Raw genomic sequence first — 21,898 nt, forward strand, 5'->3', positions numbered from 1 at the left:
TAAAATGGTGTTCAAGCTCTTTGCTGTTGAAAATTTTGATACAGGTGAGCATTACATTCATCCACACTTCCAGAGTTTTTCCTTTCAGAGAGTAAAAAAGAGTGGCCTAACATACCAGTTTAAGTTTATCCTGACATTACCTAATACAACACCAACTGTAACCCCTCCTTCTCTAAAGGAGAACTAAAAATGTTCAGTTTTTTAGAATTAAACATGTTTAGTTTTGCTTTCTGTTGGAAATGCTGTAATAACTAAAAGCCAAAACAGACTCCCACTTTCTCCCCAACTAACAATGTTGGTCTCTTTCACAAACAGCTGTAGAAAGGAAATAACTCCCTCAAAAAGTGAGTTCAGTAAAATGCTCACACATAAAGGCAGGATCACACCAAAGAGTTGATGTTTCAGTGGAACAATAGTTATGAAAAGTTTGCTTATGATTTGATTCAAATGCCATCAAAACTTTCAGATGGAAAACACAGGTAACCTTTGCCCCAGATTATTGGTGTGTAGTGGTGGAAAGTCAAGTCATATATAAATGACAAGCAACAGGAAGTCAAGTGAACATAATAAGGAAAATCAATTAGAAGCAGTCAGGTAACGCTGCCAAGCACCACTGCAGCGCAGTGACATTTAAACCTAAACCAAGTGATAAGCCTAAAGCAGTGACATTTTATGCTTAAACCAAGTAGGTGACTCAAAAGCAGCATTCAACAGCAGTTACTTCAAGTTTTTAAAAAACAATTTGCACAGAAGGTGACTTGAGCATAAATTTACCTCCAGAACTGGTCCAGCTCCCAGAATGGTTCTCTCCACACCACTCGCGTACCCTTTCTGGCTCAGTGCCGTGAGGCAGTGAATTAAGAAGTTTGTGCTTTGGGTTTTCCCAGACCCACTTTCACCTGATATAACGATGCACTGATTAACATGTTTTTTAAGCATTGTGTGATAGGCCACATCAGCAATGGCAAAAATATGAGGCTCCAACTTCCCAAGCTGATGGTTCTCATACATCTTGACATACTTGGGATTATAAATGGGCAGGAACTTGAAGGGGTTAATTGCAATCAGGATACTTCCTGCGTAAGTGTAGATTCTGTGCTTTAGGAAGCGGCACTTGAGATTCTCCAGGAGCGTTGTCTCCGTCAGGTTGGGGAGATTGCACAAGTCATCGAAGTCCTCCTGGTGCCAGGGCAGAAAACCCCTCTCCACCAAGCGCCGAGCATCTGTCTCCTTGGAAAGCAGCTGCATCTGCACGTACTTGATGGTGCCATCAGTGTTCCTTTCCTGCAGGAGGAAGTAGTACCCATCCTTCTGCGGGTGCTCATCCTGAGCACGGCGAGGCCAAAGCAAAACCCTGTGCACAGGAGAATCATTTATGTCAAGTACCCATTCTTCTCCACCTGATTCTTTCACCTCCACAAGCACATAATGTTTGGAGACGTCCAAGTTTAAGATATTAATCACATCCTTGATGACATCTGATGACGTGCTGTCTTTGGTTGCTGTCACTTTGCAGCAGGGAGCACTTTCTGTTGAGAGCTGGGGGTAAATATGAAGATTATAGGCTGCCTTTGCCTGGCAAACTGCACTGTCAGCATCTTTTAAACTCATTCTGTCCCCAGATGGGCTTCAGTCTTCCACCCCTGCTTAATATGCAGTGCCCATTGTCTGAAAAAAAAAAGAAAAATGAAAAAAACCAGGTGTTAAGAAATGTGTACAAGAGGTATCAGGGCAAGGTGTTATTTTCTGCAGGATGAGAATACAAAGAATATCACATAGTGCATTTGTTTGTTAATAATTTTACTATCAGCGGTATTATTTCTAACAGCCTCCTTGGCATATCCTATGGAATGGAGAGCTGCCAAAGTACCCAGCCTCCTTTCACTTTTCCTTCTATTCCCATGCCACTCCTTTCTCCCTGTCATGGCACACAAGAATTCACAGAGCCAAAGCAAAATAAACCAGGGCCAATGTCCAAATTAAAACTTCCTTGTTTGCCCAGGTTAGTTTTAGCCCAGATGCTTTCCTTGATCTCGTCCACATAAACATTTATCCATCCTCCCACAGAAACTCTTCCTTAAAGCTGCACCAGCAGCTTGAGGTAAAAAACAGGGTTTGGTCACTTCTTAATTCAGCAGTGACAGTTTAGAGCAGCCATGAGCTATGGCAGAGGGATCAGCGCAGAGATGCAAGGAGGAAAATGGTTCTGACACTGAGATCCACTTCTTTTTACCCTTCATTTCCCCCAACTAACCTCTTTTCATGAGAGGTACAAGACAGGTACAGCATTTACCCCACCAAGCTTTCACGAAGCAGAGCCCCCAGCTGACTGGAGCAGACACTGCTCTCGGTTCCTTCTAACACAACACAGAGATTCCTTAGCACGCATCATTTACACAGACAAGAGCCTGCTCGTTTCACTGAGTGAACCACATCCTTGCTACAGAGGGTTTGAACATGACTTGTATCTTCCATTTTAGGCAACAAAGTAAAGTTCAGTCTTACTGCAACTACTTTTCAGCAGTAAACAAGATCCTAAATAATCCACTTCATTCCCAAGCCTTTATACCCATCACATCAACTCCTTCCTCACTGGGTTCAGGATCCTCATTGACAAATCACCAAAAATCATTCATTATGACTGCTTTTTCCTGCTTTCAGCCTTGGTGCAGGCCAGACATGTAACTCCAGCCTATCAGCAACCTCAGAAGCCAACCTCTTCCTCACTGCCAAGTTAAAAGTCTCTGGACTTTGTTACCATCACCTTTGCTGGTGATTTTTCTCTCATCTGCAATTTGGTGCTCCCAGATCACCAGGACTAAGTTTGCCCATGTTGCTTTAGCTCCACAGTTCATTTGCTTATCAAGGGGTACTAAAAGAAGGATAATGAAGTACCCCTTTGTTTTAGCAGTCTTTAAAACTTCATACTGAGAATAGCAGCTCAATTTTTGTTTCAAGAACAAAGTGTTCTAATTATACACTGACATGCCAAATACATTTTTAAAAAAAAGAGGAAAGAGGCAGAGAAATGCCAAAGAAGTTACTTTTTGCCACTAAACAACTGCACAGGAACTTGCACAAGGCCACAGAGAGTAATCATTTCAAATTAAAATCAGTAGAGTTGGAGGCTTTTAGCTGCCACTTCCATTGCAAGTAATGAATCACTTCACAAAACATATGACATAGCTGTGGCTCATGAACAGCCTCCGAGGAGGGAGCTGTGCTTTGAGGGACTCTGCACAGACAGCTTACAGCAGACACTGCCACACAAGCTGCATCATTTGTAGTGGCTACTCATCAAAAGGAAGGCTGAATAAGCCACAGATGGCAAGACAAACCACAGCACATCTCTGATCGAACTGTATGATCCACCCAAGAATGTTTTTTCCCCATTAAATGTCATTCTTCGTTCATTAAGGAGGACTGGTTCCAAGAACTTGGTCATACAAAAGGCTGGAGCAGTGAACTCCAAGTCCCCTCTCCATTTCCTGTAATTATCACTGACCAGTAAAGAAGCCTGAAGTACTTTTGAAGTAATTAAGCAAGTGTTAAGCATTCTTAATAAACAAAAGCTCAAACCTTGCCACACAGTAGAATGTACAGCAGACTGTTGCTCATGGGGAAGATCAATCTGAGCACAGACAGAAAAATAGAACAAAAGTGACCACTTTCCTCTCAAGCTACTCAGCCAGTTAAAGGGAGACAGCCTTTTGCAGACTTCCTTTTTTCACCCCCCAGCAATTAGTTTCAGACACACAGTCTGCTAAGTTAGAGGAAGTCCCCTCAGTAAGCATTTTGGCCAAAACAGCTCCCTAAAAAATGTGGCACCAGCTTTTTGCCAACACAGAAGAACTGAACCTCAGCACTGACCTGTGACTTTACTAACACACATTTCCTAACCTTGTCTCATGTCAGCCACCAAAATGTGGGACATTGCTCAAGATCCTGGCTCACACTTTCCAAAGGGGAAGCCAGAGTACAGATGCCACTTCTCTATGAGTGACAAACCCAAGGCCATTAGAGTCAGTAGGATCTGCTCAGGTATGTACGATTGGAAAATTCAATTTTTCCTTCTGAAAATGTCCAAATATTGCAGAGGTTCAAGGAAAACCTGATGGTCTCCTATAACATGTGATTTTCTTAGAAAGGATATCCAATTTTATTTGATGACAATACTGCTTTAAAAGAGAAAGACCTCTGACTTCCCACTAAACAGTATTTCAAGCCACAAATTAGAACATAAAAGCAAAAGAGCATTCACTGGACAGATTATAAATTGGTTACCTAATAAGTCCCAGTATTCAACTAAGGACAGGGTATCTTCAAGCAATTGGAGGATGAGTTCCTAGTGAAGTTGGATTTCTGACATCAAAGTAAACATTTTCATGATGGTTCTAAAAGAGAGAAAAGAGTTACTGATAAAGAACATGTCATAGAGAGATTGAGAAGGCAGCAAGTGAGCAAGAAGTTATATCGATTATGTAGTTCAGTAATACAGGAGCAAGAAAACAACTGCTAAACAAATTTCAGCTGAGTTTACAGACATATAAAACTTCAAATTTATCCAAGAAACAATCCATATCAGAGGGATGGAATGGGAGCTATCCTGAAATAGGTTTGAAAACCATAGCAAGGAATCATTTAAACATGGTGTTCTACCATAGCACCACAAGCATGACAGTAAATGTAATCTCCAAAAAAACATAAATTAACATTTCCTTAGGCAGCCATATGACCCTTGCACTCAGAAGATACATTACCAGCATCTAGAATAAATCCAAATTTCAATTAAGGAGCTAAGAGTAGCAGCAACAAGAACAAACCCAAATCTGTTAGAAAATACCCCCTTAAAGCCAAAACACTCTGCAAGCTTTGTCTGTGAGGAGCACAGTTATCAGTGGCAGTCCTTGTACAGGACCTGCAGTTGGGTACAATCACCAGGCTGGAGGAAAAAGCCACAACACAAGCCAGAGGCTGGAATTTGAAGCTAAACAAACTCAGGCAAACATAAGACATAAACATCACCAGAAGGTTAAACTGCACTGCAAAAACTTAACTGACACTAATGATGAGGCCTGGTTGCCAAAGCTCTTTTGAGAAAATCGGCCAGTTCCCAGTAACCAATGTGCCCCATAATTAGAAAAGTTAATTAGGTAACACACTCTTGTTTTTGTCAAGAGCAGCCTGAAGAGATGATTGCAATGATTCCTTCCCATTTTATGACCTCCAATTATTTAGACAATTTTTAAGCAATTTAAATATATATTCAGTGTGATTTGGCTCATCAAGGAAGCACAATCCTGAATTCAGGTGCAGAGAAAACTGGAAGAAAAAGCAGAAATACAAGAAAGAAGATAATACTGAAACCATGCAGGTCAGCATGCAAACCCTGCAGCCCAAATACCACTGCTGGGTTCTGTGTGGAGGTGGAAATTCTCCAGTTACCTAAAGTTCTTTCAATACCCTTTCTTATAAGAAATCCCTTTTCAACATATGGAAGAGGAAAAAATCTGTAACTTTACTTTTTGCTCAGACAATTTTAGTTAAAAAACCAAAAAAATCCAATTCTAGATGGTAATTTTGATGGTATTTGGTAGGGGTTTCCTGGACTCCATTAAACAAATTAATTTTTTAATAGGCTTTAAAGCCAACAGTGTCCAATTGGTAACAGAGTGGAACTCCAGCAGAGAGCTTCGCCCCAATCAGTGCAGGGCATCTCTTTAGTTTAAATAAGGCCATAATTTGAAGCCACATATTTAGTCAATGAATCATGGTGAAGCTAAAAAGGGAAAGCTACCATTACAGCAAAAATGTTGAGGATGAACTTTATAATATTCCAGTTCATCGCATTTTTATATGCATTTGCACTGCTGCATTCCTCAAAGGGAAAGATTCAAGCTTCTCCCACTGCTCACCAAGCAATTCCTAACACAGAAGTGGAAATGTATCACAGGTACTTGACCTCTGATATTCTTAAACACCAGAACTGCCAGTGACCATCCCCAAAAGAGTCCAATCTGTCTGGTCAAATTGAAAACATTTAGCAATTTCAAAAATATTCAGTTGTTGCTGACCTTGATTTCCAATGCAAGGAATTTCCAGCAAAACAGGCTACAGAGACACCTTAAAGTTTCCACAATTAACTGCACAATTAACAGGTAAGGCAATTAACAGGTAAGGCAAAGACCCTTGTCCTACCTCATGTCATAAGGACAGGTGCTGTTAATTGAGCATAATTGATTTTAATTTTTTTCAGTATTCCAGATATTTGTAGATTACCTGAAAATCACTTTGGATTCTAGTCACACTTGAATGCCTTCCTTGGTTATGAAAAATTCAGCTGGACTTAATGACTTTAGATCTTTGGTTTTCTTTAACTAAAAACCCTTGGATTTTCTACTCCAAAAGGGGGAGTTCTGAATGGACCACACAAAAATTACAACACATTTGTTACTACACTTTGCAATCACCCCTGCCAGGGAAGTTACTGCCCCAGAGTGCCTGACAAAGGAGAAGCTGGACTGTAATGCAGTGTAACACAGGAAAAAATAAAAGAAATTACTTTTGTTACAGGCAGTTCTTTCTCAGTTACCTGCTCCTGGGACCCTGACCCCAATTCACACCCTAAACCACCCCTAATGCAGACTTCACTTCCTCTGAATGACTCAAATGCACAAACTCACCTCAAAACACAGATACCTTATCAGGCTTTACAGTGACATTAGATGTTATTACCTTATAAATGTTATCACCTTATGAAAAGTGTGATGTCACAGAGTTACAGATGCACATGGGAGTATGATTCAGAAAATGTGGCCCTGTTGAGGAATCAAAGCAAAACAACTGAAAGGGTCAGAAGTAAAGAATGTAAGCCAAAAAAACCTTGGGGACCATTCTACCACCTTTTGTCCTTAATTTTTTCCTTAACAGCACTACAGCTGTCAACAAAGGAAATAAAAGTCTCACTGCTCTAATGTTGCATTTACACCAATGAGAAACTTTTTAAAGAAACTTTAGGTTGAACTTTTGTGTGAACAGAATGTACACATGTCAAAAATATCTCTAAAAACACTTTTATTGTTTAATATCATTAGTCTTAATAGAAAGGGCAGATTTTTCTGGAATCTGCATTGAGTTTCATTTGGTAATCAGAGACACACAACACAATAAAGCCTTGATAAAAGCACAAGCCACACTTAAGTCACTTGATACACCAAGAAAACACAATATACTACAGACAAAACCTTTGAATTTTCATTTTGTGAAATAAAGACATTCCTAGTCCTTCTATTAGAAAAATAAACCCTTATCAGCATCTCAGGCTTTACTTCTTGATATTAGCATAAACAGGCCTTGTTTCTTAGAAATGTGATAAACACCTTCAGCCTTCAAACTAAAAAAAAAAAGCACTGAGCCATAAACTTTTTGTTGAATCAGAGTCTTTCACTATTTTCCTTGACTGTAGAGACAGCCAATACTGTTGCATTTTTTAGGAATTCTTCCTTTTTAAATGCCTAGGATATGCAAATCCTGCCCTTTGACCTTCTAGCTGAGGAAAGGCCATACTTAGCCTCAGTGTGCATCTGAGTCAAACATGTTATTCATGCACAGGATTATTCAAGAGGTCTAATGCTTGAATCACTGTGGGTCAGAAAACTGTCTGCACAGAGTACTCCTTTCTAGATGAACCTTGTTTAAATCTTTCATCAGTTGCATTTACTCTTCCTAAATTATTCAGTTCCACAGAAGTTTTGGGTTCCACAGAAGAGCCCAAAACCTGGGAGTCTTCCCACTGGGAATGGACAGTTTGTGCAGGCAGCTGTCACTGCAGGAGCTGCAAGATTCAACTTGTGAAAAAGCTTTTTGTTGAGACAAACATTCAAGCACAGTAACAAAAAAAAAAAAAAAAAAAAAAAAAAAAAACAAGCCCCAAACTGTACAGTTCTACAAAATACTTTGCAGTACTGCAGTAACTCCCGAATTTTGTGACTAAGTAAGAACTAAAGATTGAGGAAGTGGCCTCGGATGCATCATCCTGAAAAGCACAACATTACTGGACTTCAGATGTAGGGCAGGCAGAGAACCCCACAGCAGTGCAAAGACAAAAATAATCAAGATGAACTCTTTCCTAAAAAAAAGCCAAATTGAACCTTGGAGCTAACATGAATATGCATTAAAAGCTCCCCAAGCTGCTTCCCCTACTTAGAATGGATATGTTCCTGACAAGATTCTGAGTTAAAGACACCCAGGGCTGACTAAAACTTGCTGGGTGTGACACCAACATCCTAAACTGGAATGCAGGGTTACCCCACGCTGTTACTTTAGGGCAAGTTCTTCAGCAATGGATTCCAGCTAACAGGCCTGAAATCAAAGAGCTCCTAATTACCCATGACAAACTTATTTGCAAACAGCTTGGCAGACACACCGATACCGATCCACCTCTAGGAGTACCGTGGGAGGATGCTGATGACATCTTTGAAAGGCTAATTGCATCTGCCAGGAGTTTGAGATCATTTCCAGCCCTTTGCTCCACTGCGACCCATTTCCAGAAGGTGAAATCAAAGAATGCTGGGCTCATTTGCATCCAAAGTGCTTCTCGCTTTTCACAAACACGAATTGCAAATAAAGCTGGGTAAGAATTTTGCCAAAACACTTATGGACTAATAGAAAACAAAGCTAAAATGATACTGGGAATTCATCTTCCACTAGGATCGCACATACCTGTATCAACCCTATGGCCACGAAAGCCAGGAGTCAAGATAGCAGTCTGATACTTTTAGTCTAGAAACATGTAACAAAGGATGTTCCTAGCTTGCAAAAGTTTTACTTCCCAGAGATTGCAAAACCAAGCTTGCCAAAAAGACAGAGCACTATCGGCATACACACAGAGGCATGACTCAATTGGACAACGACAGTAATCACGATAAAGCACAACCTCAGCACAGCAGCAGCATCAACTGTCAAGAGATGCCCAAAAATAACACAAAGAAACAAAAGAACCCGGAGAGTTTTAACAAATTTTTTGAAAGATCATTAGATACTTGTCTGAAAGATTACAGGCTGTTCATACCGAGAGTCAGAGACATCACACGAAAAAGCAGAACACTGTGTGGCTGAAAGATCACAAGCAGGAGACGGAAGAAACAGGAGATAGAAGTAACACCGTGCCCTGCTCAGCGGGCAGGCTCTGCCTGAGAGATGGGAGGCACAGCCGGGCGTCAGATACTTCCCTTCCCCTGGGCACCTCCAGCTCCTTGGGCACAGCTGACACAAAGTCAGTCACCAGCACCGCATCTGCCCCGCGCCCGGGCACAGCCCCTGGCCCCGAGCTCCTGAGGGCTTCCCGGGGAACCGCTCCGGCCCCGAGCTCCTGAGGGCTTCCCGGGGAACCGCTCCGGCCCCGAGCTCCTGAGGGCTTCCCGGGGAACCGCTCCGGCCCCGAGCTCCTTGAGGGCGGCGGCGGAGCCCCGCGGCTGCCCCGGCCGGGTACTGAACCCCAGAAACCTCCTCAGAGCCGACCCTCACACGTTCCCTCAGATCTGCCCCGAGGCGCCGACTCTCACAGATTCTCTCAGGGCCGACCCCCACACGCCCCCTCAGAGCCGACCCCCACACGCCCCCTCAGAACTGCCCCGGCCGCCCCACAGCGCTCGGTGCGAGACCCAGTCCCTGCGAGGCACCGCCACCACAGCGCTGGGTATCCCATAGGGAAGGAGCAGGAGGCAGGGGAGCTTGGGAAGGATGTGGAGCAGGGGGAAGAGGAACGCGGGGCCCGTTACCTGCGCCGGTGTCGAAGCGCGGCCGCCCGGCCCCGCCACCGCCACAGGCCCCGCGCGCCACTTCCGGGTGGGGGGGGCCGGGGCGCGCCCATTCAGCGCCGCCACAGGCCTCGCGCATGCGCCGTCCCGCGGCAGGGTCGGGGCGGGGGCGCGGAGCAGCGCCCACGGGCTGGGGGGGAATGGAGGGGGTGTGGCGGGCGGTGCTCGAGGGAGCCCGGGTTCGAGCCCCGAGCCCGCTGCTCGCCCCCGCCGCGGCTCCCGGCGCAGCTGGGCGGCGGCGGCAGCCAGGTGCTGTCTGTCTGAGGCAGCGGGGGTGGATTCTTGTCAAAACCAAAGAACGGCGATGCCGTGCTGGGCCGGGAGCTCGCCGCCCGCCGCTGTGAGAGCTCCCGGTGCGGGGGTGGTGAGGTGGCTCGTGCTCGGTCTGCCAGAGCTGGGGCAATACAGAGCCTCCCGAGATTACAGGCTGGCGTGCCTGGGTTCACAGAATCACAGAATTGTTTGGGTAGGATAGGACCTGTGGAGATCACCCAGTTCAACCTCCCTGCCAAAGCGGGGTCACCCGGAGCAGGTGACACGGGAACGCGCCGAGATGGGTTTGGGATGTCTCCACAACCTCTCTGGGCAGCTGTTCCAGTGCTCAGCCACCCTCAACATAAAGTTCTTCCTCATGTTGAGGTGTTTGTCTTGTGTTTCTGTTTGTGCCCATTACTCCTCGTCCTGTCACTGGGCATGACTGAGCAGTGGCACCATCCTCTTTGCAGCCGCCTTGGAGATATTTATATGCATTGATGGGATGCTCTCTCAGCCTTCTCTTCTCTGGACTAACCAGGCTCAGCTCCCACATTCTCTCCTCATCTGAGATGCTCCCGACTCCTCATCATCTTTGCGGCGTCCGCTGATCCTCTCCAGTAGCTCCTTGTCTTCCTTGTACTGAGGAGCCCAGAACAGACTTCACTAGCTGAAGCTACCTCCCACCAAAGGCCTGAGGCAAGAAGCACTTTTAGGGCCAGCCGTGCTGCGGGAGTTGCCAGGCTCTCCTTTATCGCTTTATTTGAAAGGCAGCGCAGCCCCCGCGGGGTTGAGTCCCTGGGCCGGGGCTCGTTCCATTCCTCCGCGCCGCCAGGGGGCGCGCTGCCACCCCTCACGGCTCCCCCCCGGCGGCGCGCGCATCCGCCGTGATTCAAACGCGATGGCGGCTGAGGCGGCTCGGGGCTGAGGGCGAGCGACCCCCGCCCGGCCCCTCGCCCGCCCGCCGCTGCCTTGGTACGATGTCCTCGGAGGGCAGCGACACGCCGGCAGGCGAAGGAGCGCCTAAAACTAAGCGGAAAGGTAGCGTGGGGTGAGGGCGAACCCGCTCTGCCTGAGGCGGGAGCTCGGCCTGGCTACTTAGGCCGAGGTGGGGATCCGACCTGAGGCGGGAAGCACCGCGGTGGGCCCGGCTGAGCTCTCTTTGCCGCTCTTTCAGGAGGGAGAATCGTGCAGTCTCGGTACCTGCAGTTCGGTAAGAAAGACAGCAAGAAGGCGCCAGGACTGCCGAGCTCAGGCGTCGCTCAGCGAAAGGCAGAAAAGGTGTGAGATCGGCTTGGACGTGTGGCAGCGAGACCTGGGGGAAAGCCGAGTCTGCTGGGGTTATGAGGGAGTTGTGGTGTGTATACTAGGTAGGAGCTTGGGACTGTACTCGGTGACTTGCAGAGCACCAAGATGCCCTGGTATTTAGTTGTTTATTGTCAGCAATTAAGTTGGAGGTAAGATAAATTGCTGATTATGTTCTGTCTTAGCTGTTTCTTTATTGCCAGGATGCTTCATCAAGTTCCTCTTCATCAAATGCTTCTCTGCAGTCTTCTAGAACTGAAGCAAGATCGGTTGTTTCTCAGAAACACAAACCTTCTGCTGGTAGGTTTTACCAGTGTGTTTGAAAGCTATTCTTTTGTATTTCCAGCCTATGAAACTTAACAACTCTAAGATACTGATATTTTGTATTACTTGCATCACTGATAGTTATTATTTGTATGCAAAGGAAATCAAGAAACTTGATGTGGGACTAAGAGAAACCTGGTCCTGGATCTGGAATTGAGTGATTGGGTTGTCTAAAATTAATATCTTTCCTGCCTTCTGCACTAGGTTTTGAACTGTTCTTTTCCTATGCCCTCACCATTACTCCGCCTTTTTTAATTTAATCTTTCTGTTAAACCAAGTGCGAGTGACTGAAAATCTCTGTCTGCAAAACCGCCCATTTTTATTTCTTTTGTTATTACCAACAATTCCTGTCTGGTATTACTGACAGTCCTTGGTTGTCTCCACAGACATCCAGTTATTGGTGTTTGAGACAAATTATTCCCATTGTTTTCTGTGAATTGGGACCTCTTCAAAGGGTCTCACTTTGAACTGCTGTTTATGGGGTCATCAGAGAGTGGGCTTTAGTCATAATAATTTTCCATTCTGGCTGCAATTCCAGTTGGTAACTTTCTTTGGAGGTTCAAGAAAAATAAGTTTTTAATGCTGTTCCTTAGAAAACAAGTGCTCATTAGACATTCCTGGGAGCAGAGAGTGTTTCTGATGAGCTCAAGGGGCCCTTGTCCAGGTGCAGTTTATCAAGGCCGAGGCCTAACAAGCATTCCTCAGGTCATGGTGGGGTGTCACTGGGGAGATGCAACCAAATCAGCTTCCCTGGGCCTCTACAGCTTGGAATTGTAAACTTGTTCTGAACCTGTTCTAATTCTTTTAGTCTGATAATAGCTTCTTTCTACAGGTGTTGACCATAGCTCATTAAATCAAAGTGGTTTTGAGAAGGGTTACTTGCAGTCCACTTTATTAGATGAAGGAAAAATGAAGCTACCCGACCTTGATATTTCTGCTATTAATGGTAAATTTCCATTCATACTCAATTTCTGGGGTTTTTTTACTTTTAATACATGTACTGAAACCTGGGGATAAGAAATTGTTGTATTCTTGTATATTCACAAAAGGATTTTAAGCAGAGGTACTAAGACCTTTGGAGTTTAAATTAACCTCTTGATTGTAGTATCTTTTGGGTGCTCTGGTTTTGTTTATAGTCAAAAAGTAAAGAATAAAGTACTCTTGAGTCTTTGTTCCTATAACAGGCGGGTGTCAGCCCTTCTGAAAAGTGGATCACACCTGTTTGTCACTTAAAGCTAATGCTCATGTGATCCACACCTGCTCATGAGTATATTAGAGCCAGAAATAGAGCTCAGATCTTCTTTACTGATACACAATAATTTTGAAATTATCTGTGCCTTTAAAGAACCTGATGGTCTATAGACCTTGACAGAAGAGCACATTAACTTTCTTGTTGTGATACAGGTAAAAGTGACCCCAAGAAGAGTTCTCATTCAGAATCTGCTTCAGAAGGAGATTCAGAGACACAGAAAATAACCGAAGGGACTGATGAGGTGAGTCTCACTGCTTTCACTGGTAAGGATATTTATTTTGAAACAAAGATTTTCTGTTTCTCTTCAACCCGAGTTACAACTAAGGTCCTGGGATGATCTAAAGCCTCCCTGCAGAAGTCAGTTCTACTGCTGCCAATGTTTGGTGTGTTTATCAGATATCTGGACACTGACCAGAGCTTTCCTTCCATTTCTTGTGGTAAAGAATCTGTTCCAATTATTACATCTCCTCAGGTGAATTCTTCTTGCATTCCTGCCCATACTCTTTAATTGTATCATGTTGTCTTTAAGTATTTCCTGGCATTTTTGTTCTGAGAACTAACACTGGTTCAATCTAATATAAAGTGCCTTATTTAGGGATCTCATTCAGTGTAGCACTGAAACTTCAAATTCTTAACCAGAATTATGAAAGTCTGCTGAAAATGTTATAAAAGGTGGTGGAACAAGGAGGTTTTTTTAATTAATATGAGTGTTTAAACCCACAAACTTGTCTCATCAAGCTGCCTGTTGTTGGTGTTGCTTCCAGGCACGAATTGGACTGTTGGCAATTTATTTGGTAATTAATTTGATCACTGAAAAAATAATTTTTAATTTGATCACTAAAAAAATTCTTTTCTTTTCTGAAGGAAACTGATTTTTGGGATCCGATAGAAGAGCTGGAATCTGAGACACTGCTTTTAACTTACCTAAGAATAAGGGTGAGAGTTAGTCAAGTATTTGGTGTTTCAGATAGAACTTGATATTGAGGCATTGTTTAATTTCTTGAATGCTTCCTGACCTGTAAGAGTTAAAGTTTTTGTGACTGTATATGTTTATGATTTCTAAAATCATAAGACTTGCTATGAAAGCTCTTAGAGTGAATTCAGTGCCAGTTTATTAAGCTACTGCTGGTTCTTAGGAATTAGGGGGATGCAGAAGTTTTGGAAAAACTGTGAGTCTGTCTGGAGTTCAAGGTTGTAGCAGTGACTTTGTTCCCTCAGTGCTGTGTGTGTGTATTTTCCTTTACAAAACGGAGCAGGGGTGGGGCAAGAGTCTTGAGGGGGTCTTCAACTCTGATGTTCTGTGCTTACTGTGTGAGGTCTCCTGTTCATTAATTGAAACTCTTTGGCCTGGTCTGAGGCTTGCATTTGTTTATTCAGAATATGTTAATTTCTTGGATTTCATTGCTTTAATTGTGAATATTTTTGGGATGTAATAGGCAGAAAAAAAAGTTGCTGAAATGGAGGAAAAAGCAGAAAAAAACTTGCTAATGTTGTGTGAAGAAAAGCAGAGACAACAGGAGAAGCTCTGGGAGCTGAAACGTGAAATTCTGCTCGAGGAGAGAGAGCAGAAGCTCAATGAAACATTAGACAAACAGGTAAGTTTTAGTAGGATTTATGCTTCTCTGATACAAATACTTCTGATACTTCTCTTACACAAACTCATTTATGAAGTAGTCCTTTATCCAGAGGAAATTTCTCTGCTTCTGTGGCTTGCAGGGGTACAATTTTATGCATCTTAAAGAAAATGAGTATCTCCTTCCTGTTGAGACCTGTAATGCTCTGCAGTACCTGAGCAGGTGCCTTTGTCACTGTTGTCCCTCGTGGACAGGCAGGAAGGAGAAGCTGGAGCTCTTGGGCAAGGGCAGAGATTGCAGTGGCCACCAGGGCAGGGTCTGGGTGATGCACAGGAGATGAAAGTACCCAAAACCACGTGAACATCCTGCACTTAGGCAATTCCAGTTACGGTTAGAGCTGAGATGCCACCCCTTAATGAGAAATGAACATCTTCTGATGTTTATTTGTCTTGTTTGTATGTGTTAGCCACAAGTGGTTCTGGCCTAGTTGTAAGAAGATGGGTTTCTAATGAATAATTAATGAATGTATTTTTCTGTAGTGAGCCAGGTGTGCAATTACAAAAGATGTGCTTTTGGAGAAGTGTTGGTTTCATGTGTGTCTCTTTCAGATAGAAGTGCTGTCTCCCCTTGTTGCTGTCTGTGAACAGTTTAAAGAGCAATATAAAAGCTTTGCAGCTTCCCTGGATGCTACGAGACATGAATTACCCATAAAGAACATTCACATAGAAGGAGATAAGCAAACCTACCTTGGTATGAAAATTTGATTTATCAGATTTGCTTTCAGATATAGTGGGGCTTATGCTAAAAAAGCTTCTCACACTGTTATTGCTACATCTCTCTTTGGCTGCTGGAGGAGCTTTGTGTGCTCTAAGTTTGTGTGGACATTGGGCTACAGCAATAGTCACATGTTGTGTTATGTGTAATTCTTATCTCTGTTTAACCACTTAACTACATGGGTTTTTATCTTGCAGCAGAGAAGAAATTAACTTTCTGAGTTAGCTCAGTCTTCATATACACCTTCTTTGTCAGGTTTCTGTATATTTTAACTGTATTCATGGCATTCATTTTCTTCTCTTGTTCCTGCTGTGTAAACAAGTTGCAGGAATGCTGTGATCTCTTCTTGCTTCTGTGTTTGAGGGACAGAGTCTCCTGGGTAGACTTCTTGCTCATGTTTCCTGCAGAACTGGAGCTTAAATATTGTTGTGTGCTGTCTTGAATCAGAGAATGTTTAATAAATCAGTACATGCATTTTGTATTGAAGTCTGAACAAAAAGCTACCCTTTTAAACTGCTGGTGCACAAAAAACAAGATTCTTAAACCATTTACAATAGTCTTGCACTTTAAGACAAATGTAAAAAGTTTATTGAAGAACTTAGAATTCTTCTAGAATTCTAAGAAGTCTAGAAGAAGAAGAAGACTAGAAAGGAATAGTTCCGTTTTTTTGTTTGTGATTGTTGAAGGAAATGACTGAATAAATTTCATAGGGGGATACATGCCAACAGCAATACGTGAAACTGGCCAGGGAATTTTAGGTGTCTAAAACTTGTTTTTTTCTCTTACATTTGTTTTAAAAATCTTTGAATACTCTAAATAAGAGCTTGATTAGCAATTTTAGTAGCCTGTTGCTGGTGCTAATCACAATAGTGAAAAATAATTTGGCTTTCACAGTTTCACAGTGTTTTTGTGAAAGCTGAACAGTAGTTTTTTGCCATTTAGTTCTCCTGTCTCTGGGTTACTTCAGCTGTTAATATCTTGTGTTAACTGTGCCCACTGCATTTTTAATAATACCTTTAACATCTCATCTTCCAGATGAACTGGGAAAGCAATTAACGATCACACAGGAGCTTCTGACAGAAGTAATGCCAAACCACTCAGAAGATAGTGCAAAAGCACTTAGTGCACTGCAAGAGCTTAAAGAAGTGTCTCAGCAAATGAATAAAGGGCTTCAAAGGTAATCACAGCAATGGGGTGAAAAGACTTGTTGATTAAATGTTCAGAGGAAAATCTATAGACCTTGCCAGAATATATCCAGAACACAGTCTGTAGGAGGATTAACTGAGGGTTTGGTAGCACTAAGTGTAATTCTCTTTGTAGCACTCATCTGTGTTTCTGTCCCTGCCCTGCCTACAGTCAAAGTAGCATGTTTGGGATTGGTTTTGTACTCCAAGTGAGCCACTTCAGTGTGCCATTCTCTGACACTTCAGCTGAGAATTTCAGTGAGCAAGAATAGACTTGGTAAGTGCAGACATGTAGGAGTGGAGAAACCCAGGAGGCAGAATAGTGAACTGGAAACTGTCTTAGGTAACAACCCTGCAAATGTATCATCCTTGAGAAGGTACAAGGAGCACAGAGAAGGGTTTTCTCCTCAACTATTGTGACAACAAATACAAAGCATCACTGGAGGAGGAGGAAGAGATAAAGCATGACTAATGTCCTTTCCTTCCTTTATTGCCCCAGAAGAGATTAGAGTTAGTCTGAAGATCATTAGACCATTAAGCCACTCATCTCCCCTTCCTGCAAACTGCCCCATCTCTCCTCCCAGTTCTTGCTTTTGAGAAGAAAATTCGCATTTTACATTTTTTTCTTCTGGTGGGGCCATAGTAGGAGAAAGATGCACATGTCCAGGCATGAAGTCTTTGGGCTGAATCGGACTTACTGTCCTTCAGAGTCACTGATTTAGCTTCATGTGTTCCAGGAGCTTCACAGATGTGCAGAATCTGTCGTTTGAAGCCTGTAAAGAAGTTTCTCTGCATAACCAATACGTGTGTGAAGAGAATCATGGAGTAGATGTTGTGAAACGCTGGTATTTCGACTAAGTTTCTGTATTGTTTTACTACTGCGTAGCTACTAACTCAATGCCAGCAGACTTTTTATCCTTTTACTTCTTGTGTGGACACACAACTTGCCCAGATTTTCAGTGAAGCCAGCAGCAGGGGTGCTCACTGATACAGAAATTGGAGGGTTGTTCTGCAGGCTGTCCCACAGGGGAGACATCACCGCTCTCTTTTAACATGGATTTCTCTGACAGATTTTCCATCACTTTCTGCCTTGACAGTACTGAAAGGTAAATGATAAAAAGTGCTATTCCTGGCAAATCTGACCTGTGTGTTAATGTTCAGCCTGAGCTTTGGTTGCTCACTGAACAACCTCGGCAGGAACTCTGAATTGTCCCATATTTCTGGATGTGCTGTGTGGGTACAAAGTACTTGCTTGGAAGGTGCCTGGTCACTTTTAATAAGTGAGAAGATTTGTAAACTGGTTGCCTAATTGCCTTATAAATAAATTATTGAAATTATAAATGCTTTTGTATAAACCTGACTCCTCTTTAAGGACTTCATTCTTTTTAATAATAAAGACTGTTTTCCACTGCTCTATCGGTAGCCTTCAAGTTTTAGTATGTTCACTGATATCCTACAGCAGCTTTTGTTTCCATGTGGGCTTAGTTAGGGCTAATACTACACAGGCCAGTGATGGACTACACACAAAGTGGTCCAGGTGGTCAGCTATGAGCACCCCAAGTGCTGAAGCCAAAGGATTGGACATGTGGAAAGAAACCACAAACCTTATTACTGAGTGTGCTGTGCTATGAACATACAAGCCACATCTGGCATGTTTCTTCATAATTTCCTTTTTGTACATGGAATGCATTTTTCTCTGGAAGATGTGCTGTAACCTGTATTTAAACTGTGGAACCTCATTCTCTGGTGGTTTTTCACATTTCTAGCTTAAGCTGTGGCTATAAGGCTTTTTGGCCTGCTCCTAGGATACCTGGAGTAATCGTTGCACTCCTTCACGTGCTGCTCAGGCTTTCTTCCTGGCACTACCGGGGGTCTAACTAGATTCTTGTCTCCTTTTGTTAAAAATTAGGAGTAAATTAAGTAACTGCATCAGTAGATGTGCCACACCCATAAAACAAGCTGTTCAGACCCTCCTTGCATACAATGGCAGTGTCATTTTTTTTTGGCAGCAGCTTCTCTGTCAACCGGTGTTATTTTAGGATATCCATCTGTTATTTCTTTTTCTTCACAGATGATCTGCACCTGGTAGTTCACCTGTGTGGCTGCAATTCAGCACATCAATAGGTGCCGGATCGAGCTCTGGGGCCAGGAGCATGAGCTGCATCCATGAATTTGGCCACTGGATGGGGAACTTTGCCCAGCAAAGTCAGCTTGGCTGTGAATGTGTGGGCTGGTTAGTTTCGGTGGATGGAGATGGGGGTAGAAAGGCTCCAATATGATGAAACTGGTTTTGTTGGGTTTGGATTATTGCTGGGCTCTGTGTCTTCACACCTTTAACCTCTTTACGATCAGTGTGTCAATTCTGAGACTGAAAGTTGTTGGGAAGGGTCATCTTAAATATGAGAGGGGAGGGATGAAATTGAAATCAATATTATAATTGATAATTCTCTCTCTGTACAGGCATATCAGAATGCCTTTCCTAGGATTTCTTAATGGTGCACATCACTGATGGTCTGAAAAAGTATTTTTCTTTCAAGAAATACTTTTAAATTAAACCCTTTCTTTTCAGTCAAGTGACTTTTTACCTTTGAGATACTATTGGATGTGTATACCTACACCCAAACGTTACTTAAGCAACAGCCAGCAATGCAGATTTTCCCTCTTAAAAGCAGTGGAATGCTGCTGGTTCTCCCCCTGGGGAGGTGCTTGCTGTGAGCACAATTAAAGGCTGTAAATCTTTCGGGGGCAGTAGTTCAGCCCTGCTGCTGCAGGCGGCACTCGCTGCACTCGTTATCCTCCCACAAGGCAAAGGGGAGTCCTGGGGCTGAAGCCAAACTGCTGCTACAGAACAATTCTGTGCCCGGGGATGTGCTCTCATTGTTTCAGAAGAATCAGAGGCATTAATTTCAGCATTCTGGCCATTCTTTTCTTTAAACTGAACACTTGTGTAATTCTTTGTATAAATGGTACAACAAGTGTTAGTTAAAGCAGCTTGGCCTCTCTAGGAAAGGGTTTTTAGTTTGAACTGAGGCACTTCCTTCTTGATTTTCATGAATGTTCTTTCTAAGTGGTCCGGTTTTGGCTCTTTGCAGAAGTGTTTTAGGCTCCTCCACCTTGAAATAGCCACAGAATTGGCTGCTGTCATTTAACACTGTACAAACAACAACAACAAAGAACTGCAGAATCACTGGAGCAGGAACTAAACAGATGTGACACCACTTATTTTGTATTTTCCACTTATTTTCTGACAGTGTCACGTGCTCTAAATCGGTTGGAATCCTAAACAAATCAAGGGCTCTTTTTATTCAGGTTATGTGTCTTTTTCCCCCTGTAGAACTAATAATGCTCTCCCTGCTGTAACTTGTATCAATGTAGATTTAGTTGTGTTTTGTCTGCACGTGTGCAGAACTTATAACCTATTTATTAATTTTTTAGGCCAGAAGTTCTTGACCACTTGTTAACATTCATGTGTGTTAAGGTGCTTTTTTGAGGGGAAGGGATTTTTTTTTTTTTTCCTCTGAAAATTGAAAGCAATTCTGAAATGAGCCAGGTGGGTGAGAGCCTGGGAGGAAGGGGGAGCCCAGAAATGAAGCATTTGTCCCCTGCAAAATTCTTGGTTGTTTAAAAAGAGATTGGCAAAGCTTTTAAGCTGGGTTTGCCCTGCAGCTTGCCCTGCCTGGTGCTGGTGTGTCTGGGGAAGCTGCGACCACATTCTCCTCAGTGCCTCTGCTGCTACCAGACCCTGACCACCAGCTCAGGAGGGCTGAGTCAAGGCATTTTTTGCTGTAATTCCTGTGCTCCCTGCGATGGGGCTCTCCGGGGTCAAGGTAAGGCAGGATCCCTCCTGCCCGGGGTGCCCTGAGGTGGGGCTGCAGCCCTGGAAATCACCGAGGCTCGTTTGTCCCCTCACCACACCCCAAACCCCCCAATTCTTTGTTCACAAGAGCTGCAAACGGAGCTGAGTCTGTGCTCATCAACAGCCAGCAAAGCAGCTCATGACCCCAGCAGATGTTTCTGCATTTTAGGCTAATGAGAACTTATTGGATTACTGCAGTCTTCCCTGCCTCGGAGTAAATACCACTTTGTTGGAGATCCGGAAATTCATACTGAATATGATAAACAAACTGCTGGCTGGGCTGGGATTGCCAGGACATGAAAAGAGTTCCAGAGCGGCAGAAGATCTAACAGCTCTGAAATGCACCACTGAGCCACACCAATTAAGAGCATTTCCAGTGATTATGTGAGCATTCCTGTTCAACTCACAGAAATTATTTTAGGTTGTTTCTTCCGCTGCATTTGTGTGTGGTCTGTAAAGCAAGCACAAGGTTTGCAGAATGGCCTCTGACCAAATGCCTCTGACCAGTTTCTTTTAAAATAATTCTGTGATAATGTATATGCAAGAACTGAGTTTCCTGCAAATTCAAGATCTTAAATTTTCTTTGTTACGGTTGCCCCTTCAGATGTAACTAATTTTTAAAATTATACAGACAATGTATGTTTGGAGATGGCCTGTAGGATATAAAAACTTAATTCCTTTGTTTAACATCTCTTGCATATGGGAGGTGGGTCTACTGTTCAGTCAGACTATGCACAAACTATATTTCACCAGTCATGTAGGAGCTGAGAAGAGAACTGGGAAGTTATTTCTGACTAAATGTCTGAATGGCAGCCCCTTCTGATAAGCACAGCGCTCTTCCTTCTAAATAATTCAAAATCCTTCATTTGAATGCTTTCCTAGTACTATTTCAGTCACTTTTGTCAGGAATTAAAATGTTCTCTTACTGTGAAAGATCAGACTCTCCTGTTCTGTAGATGAATAATAACCATTTTTGACAGAACTATTTAATAATTATGTTCTCAATATCATTATCCTGTTATATGCTACTTAGATTACAGTCTTATTTGAAAAGTGCTCTTTAATTATCCTTTCCTTATAATTTTTTTTTGAGATGTTTGTATTCCTGGGGGCAGGATCAGTCTGGTTTCTGCCACTCTGTCTGGACTGATGTAGTCTCTGTTAAACCATTTTCCTGGGTGAGTTGCAGGAGTGTAGCAAAGCCTGGGACACTTGTTTTGCAGTTACCAGTTTCTGCTTTTGCTATCTCTGTTTGGCTGTCACAGAAACACAAAGGGGGAACAAAACTCAGAGTTAAAGAATAGGTGTGGCTTTTTTACCGTGAATATCGTGCTGTAAAAATTAACTAAGGCCTTGTTCTTGTCTGGTGGTGTGTAATGACTGAGGTGAATGTTTTTCCATTGGGAAGGGGGGAGAAATTATTCTGGAAATTTATGACTTTTTTTTTCACTCACCTTCTACTGAAATCTAGGGTGTACGGGACTTAACACAAAACTAAATGATTAATAGCCTTGGGTTTAGTACAGTACGTTTTATGTGCACAATTTACACATAATAAA

At 43.1% G+C, this 21,898-nt stretch overlaps 2 protein-coding genes across 12 annotated transcripts in view; one reads left to right on the forward strand and one right to left on the reverse strand.

Annotated features, from left to right (window-relative positions):
- The window catches only part of MYO9B (myosin IXB), a 41,684-nt gene extending 31,854 nt beyond the window's left edge, over positions 1-9,830 (reverse strand). For all 10 annotated transcript variants that reach the window (XM_082297940.1, XM_082297937.1, XM_082297939.1 and 7 more), the window contains exons 1-3: positions 9,780-9,830; positions 4,285-4,394; positions 775-1,668 (exon numbers count right to left, since the gene is read on the reverse strand). In XM_082297940.1, the coding sequence (XP_082154066.1) occupies positions 775-1,611 (837 nt within the window). In that variant the 5' untranslated portion in view covers positions 1,612-1,668; positions 4,285-4,394; positions 9,780-9,830. The remainder of the gene's footprint in view (positions 1-774; positions 1,669-4,284; positions 4,395-9,779) is intronic.
- Positions 9,831-10,973: 1,143 nt separating this feature from the next.
- On the forward strand, positions 10,974-18,672 carry HAUS8 (HAUS augmin like complex subunit 8). Of its 2 annotated transcripts, XR_014227129.1 has the most exons (11): positions 10,974-11,111; positions 11,248-11,351; positions 11,579-11,675; positions 12,532-12,645; positions 13,104-13,192; positions 13,816-13,887; positions 14,388-14,546; positions 15,134-15,275; positions 16,335-16,476; positions 17,221-17,589; positions 18,555-18,672. XR_014227129.1 is itself a non-coding variant. In XM_082298041.1 (10 exons), the coding sequence occupies exons 1-10, from the start codon at positions 11,051-11,053 to the stop codon at positions 17,339-17,341; spliced, it is 1,101 nt and encodes a 366-aa protein (XP_082154167.1). In that variant the 5' UTR covers positions 10,974-11,050; the 3' UTR covers positions 17,342-17,841. The 2 variants fall into 2 exon arrangements, 1 of the variants encoding a protein (XP_082154167.1); XM_082298041.1 differs by lacking the exon at positions 18,555-18,672 and having other exon boundaries at positions 17,221-17,841.
- Positions 18,673-21,898: the final 3,226 nt, after the last annotated feature.

The sequence above is a fragment of the Coloeus monedula genome (assembly GCF_965178545.1).
Source record: "Coloeus monedula genome assembly, chromosome: 27".
Classification (NCBI taxonomy): Eukaryota; Metazoa; Chordata; class Aves; order Passeriformes; family Corvidae; genus Coloeus; species Coloeus monedula.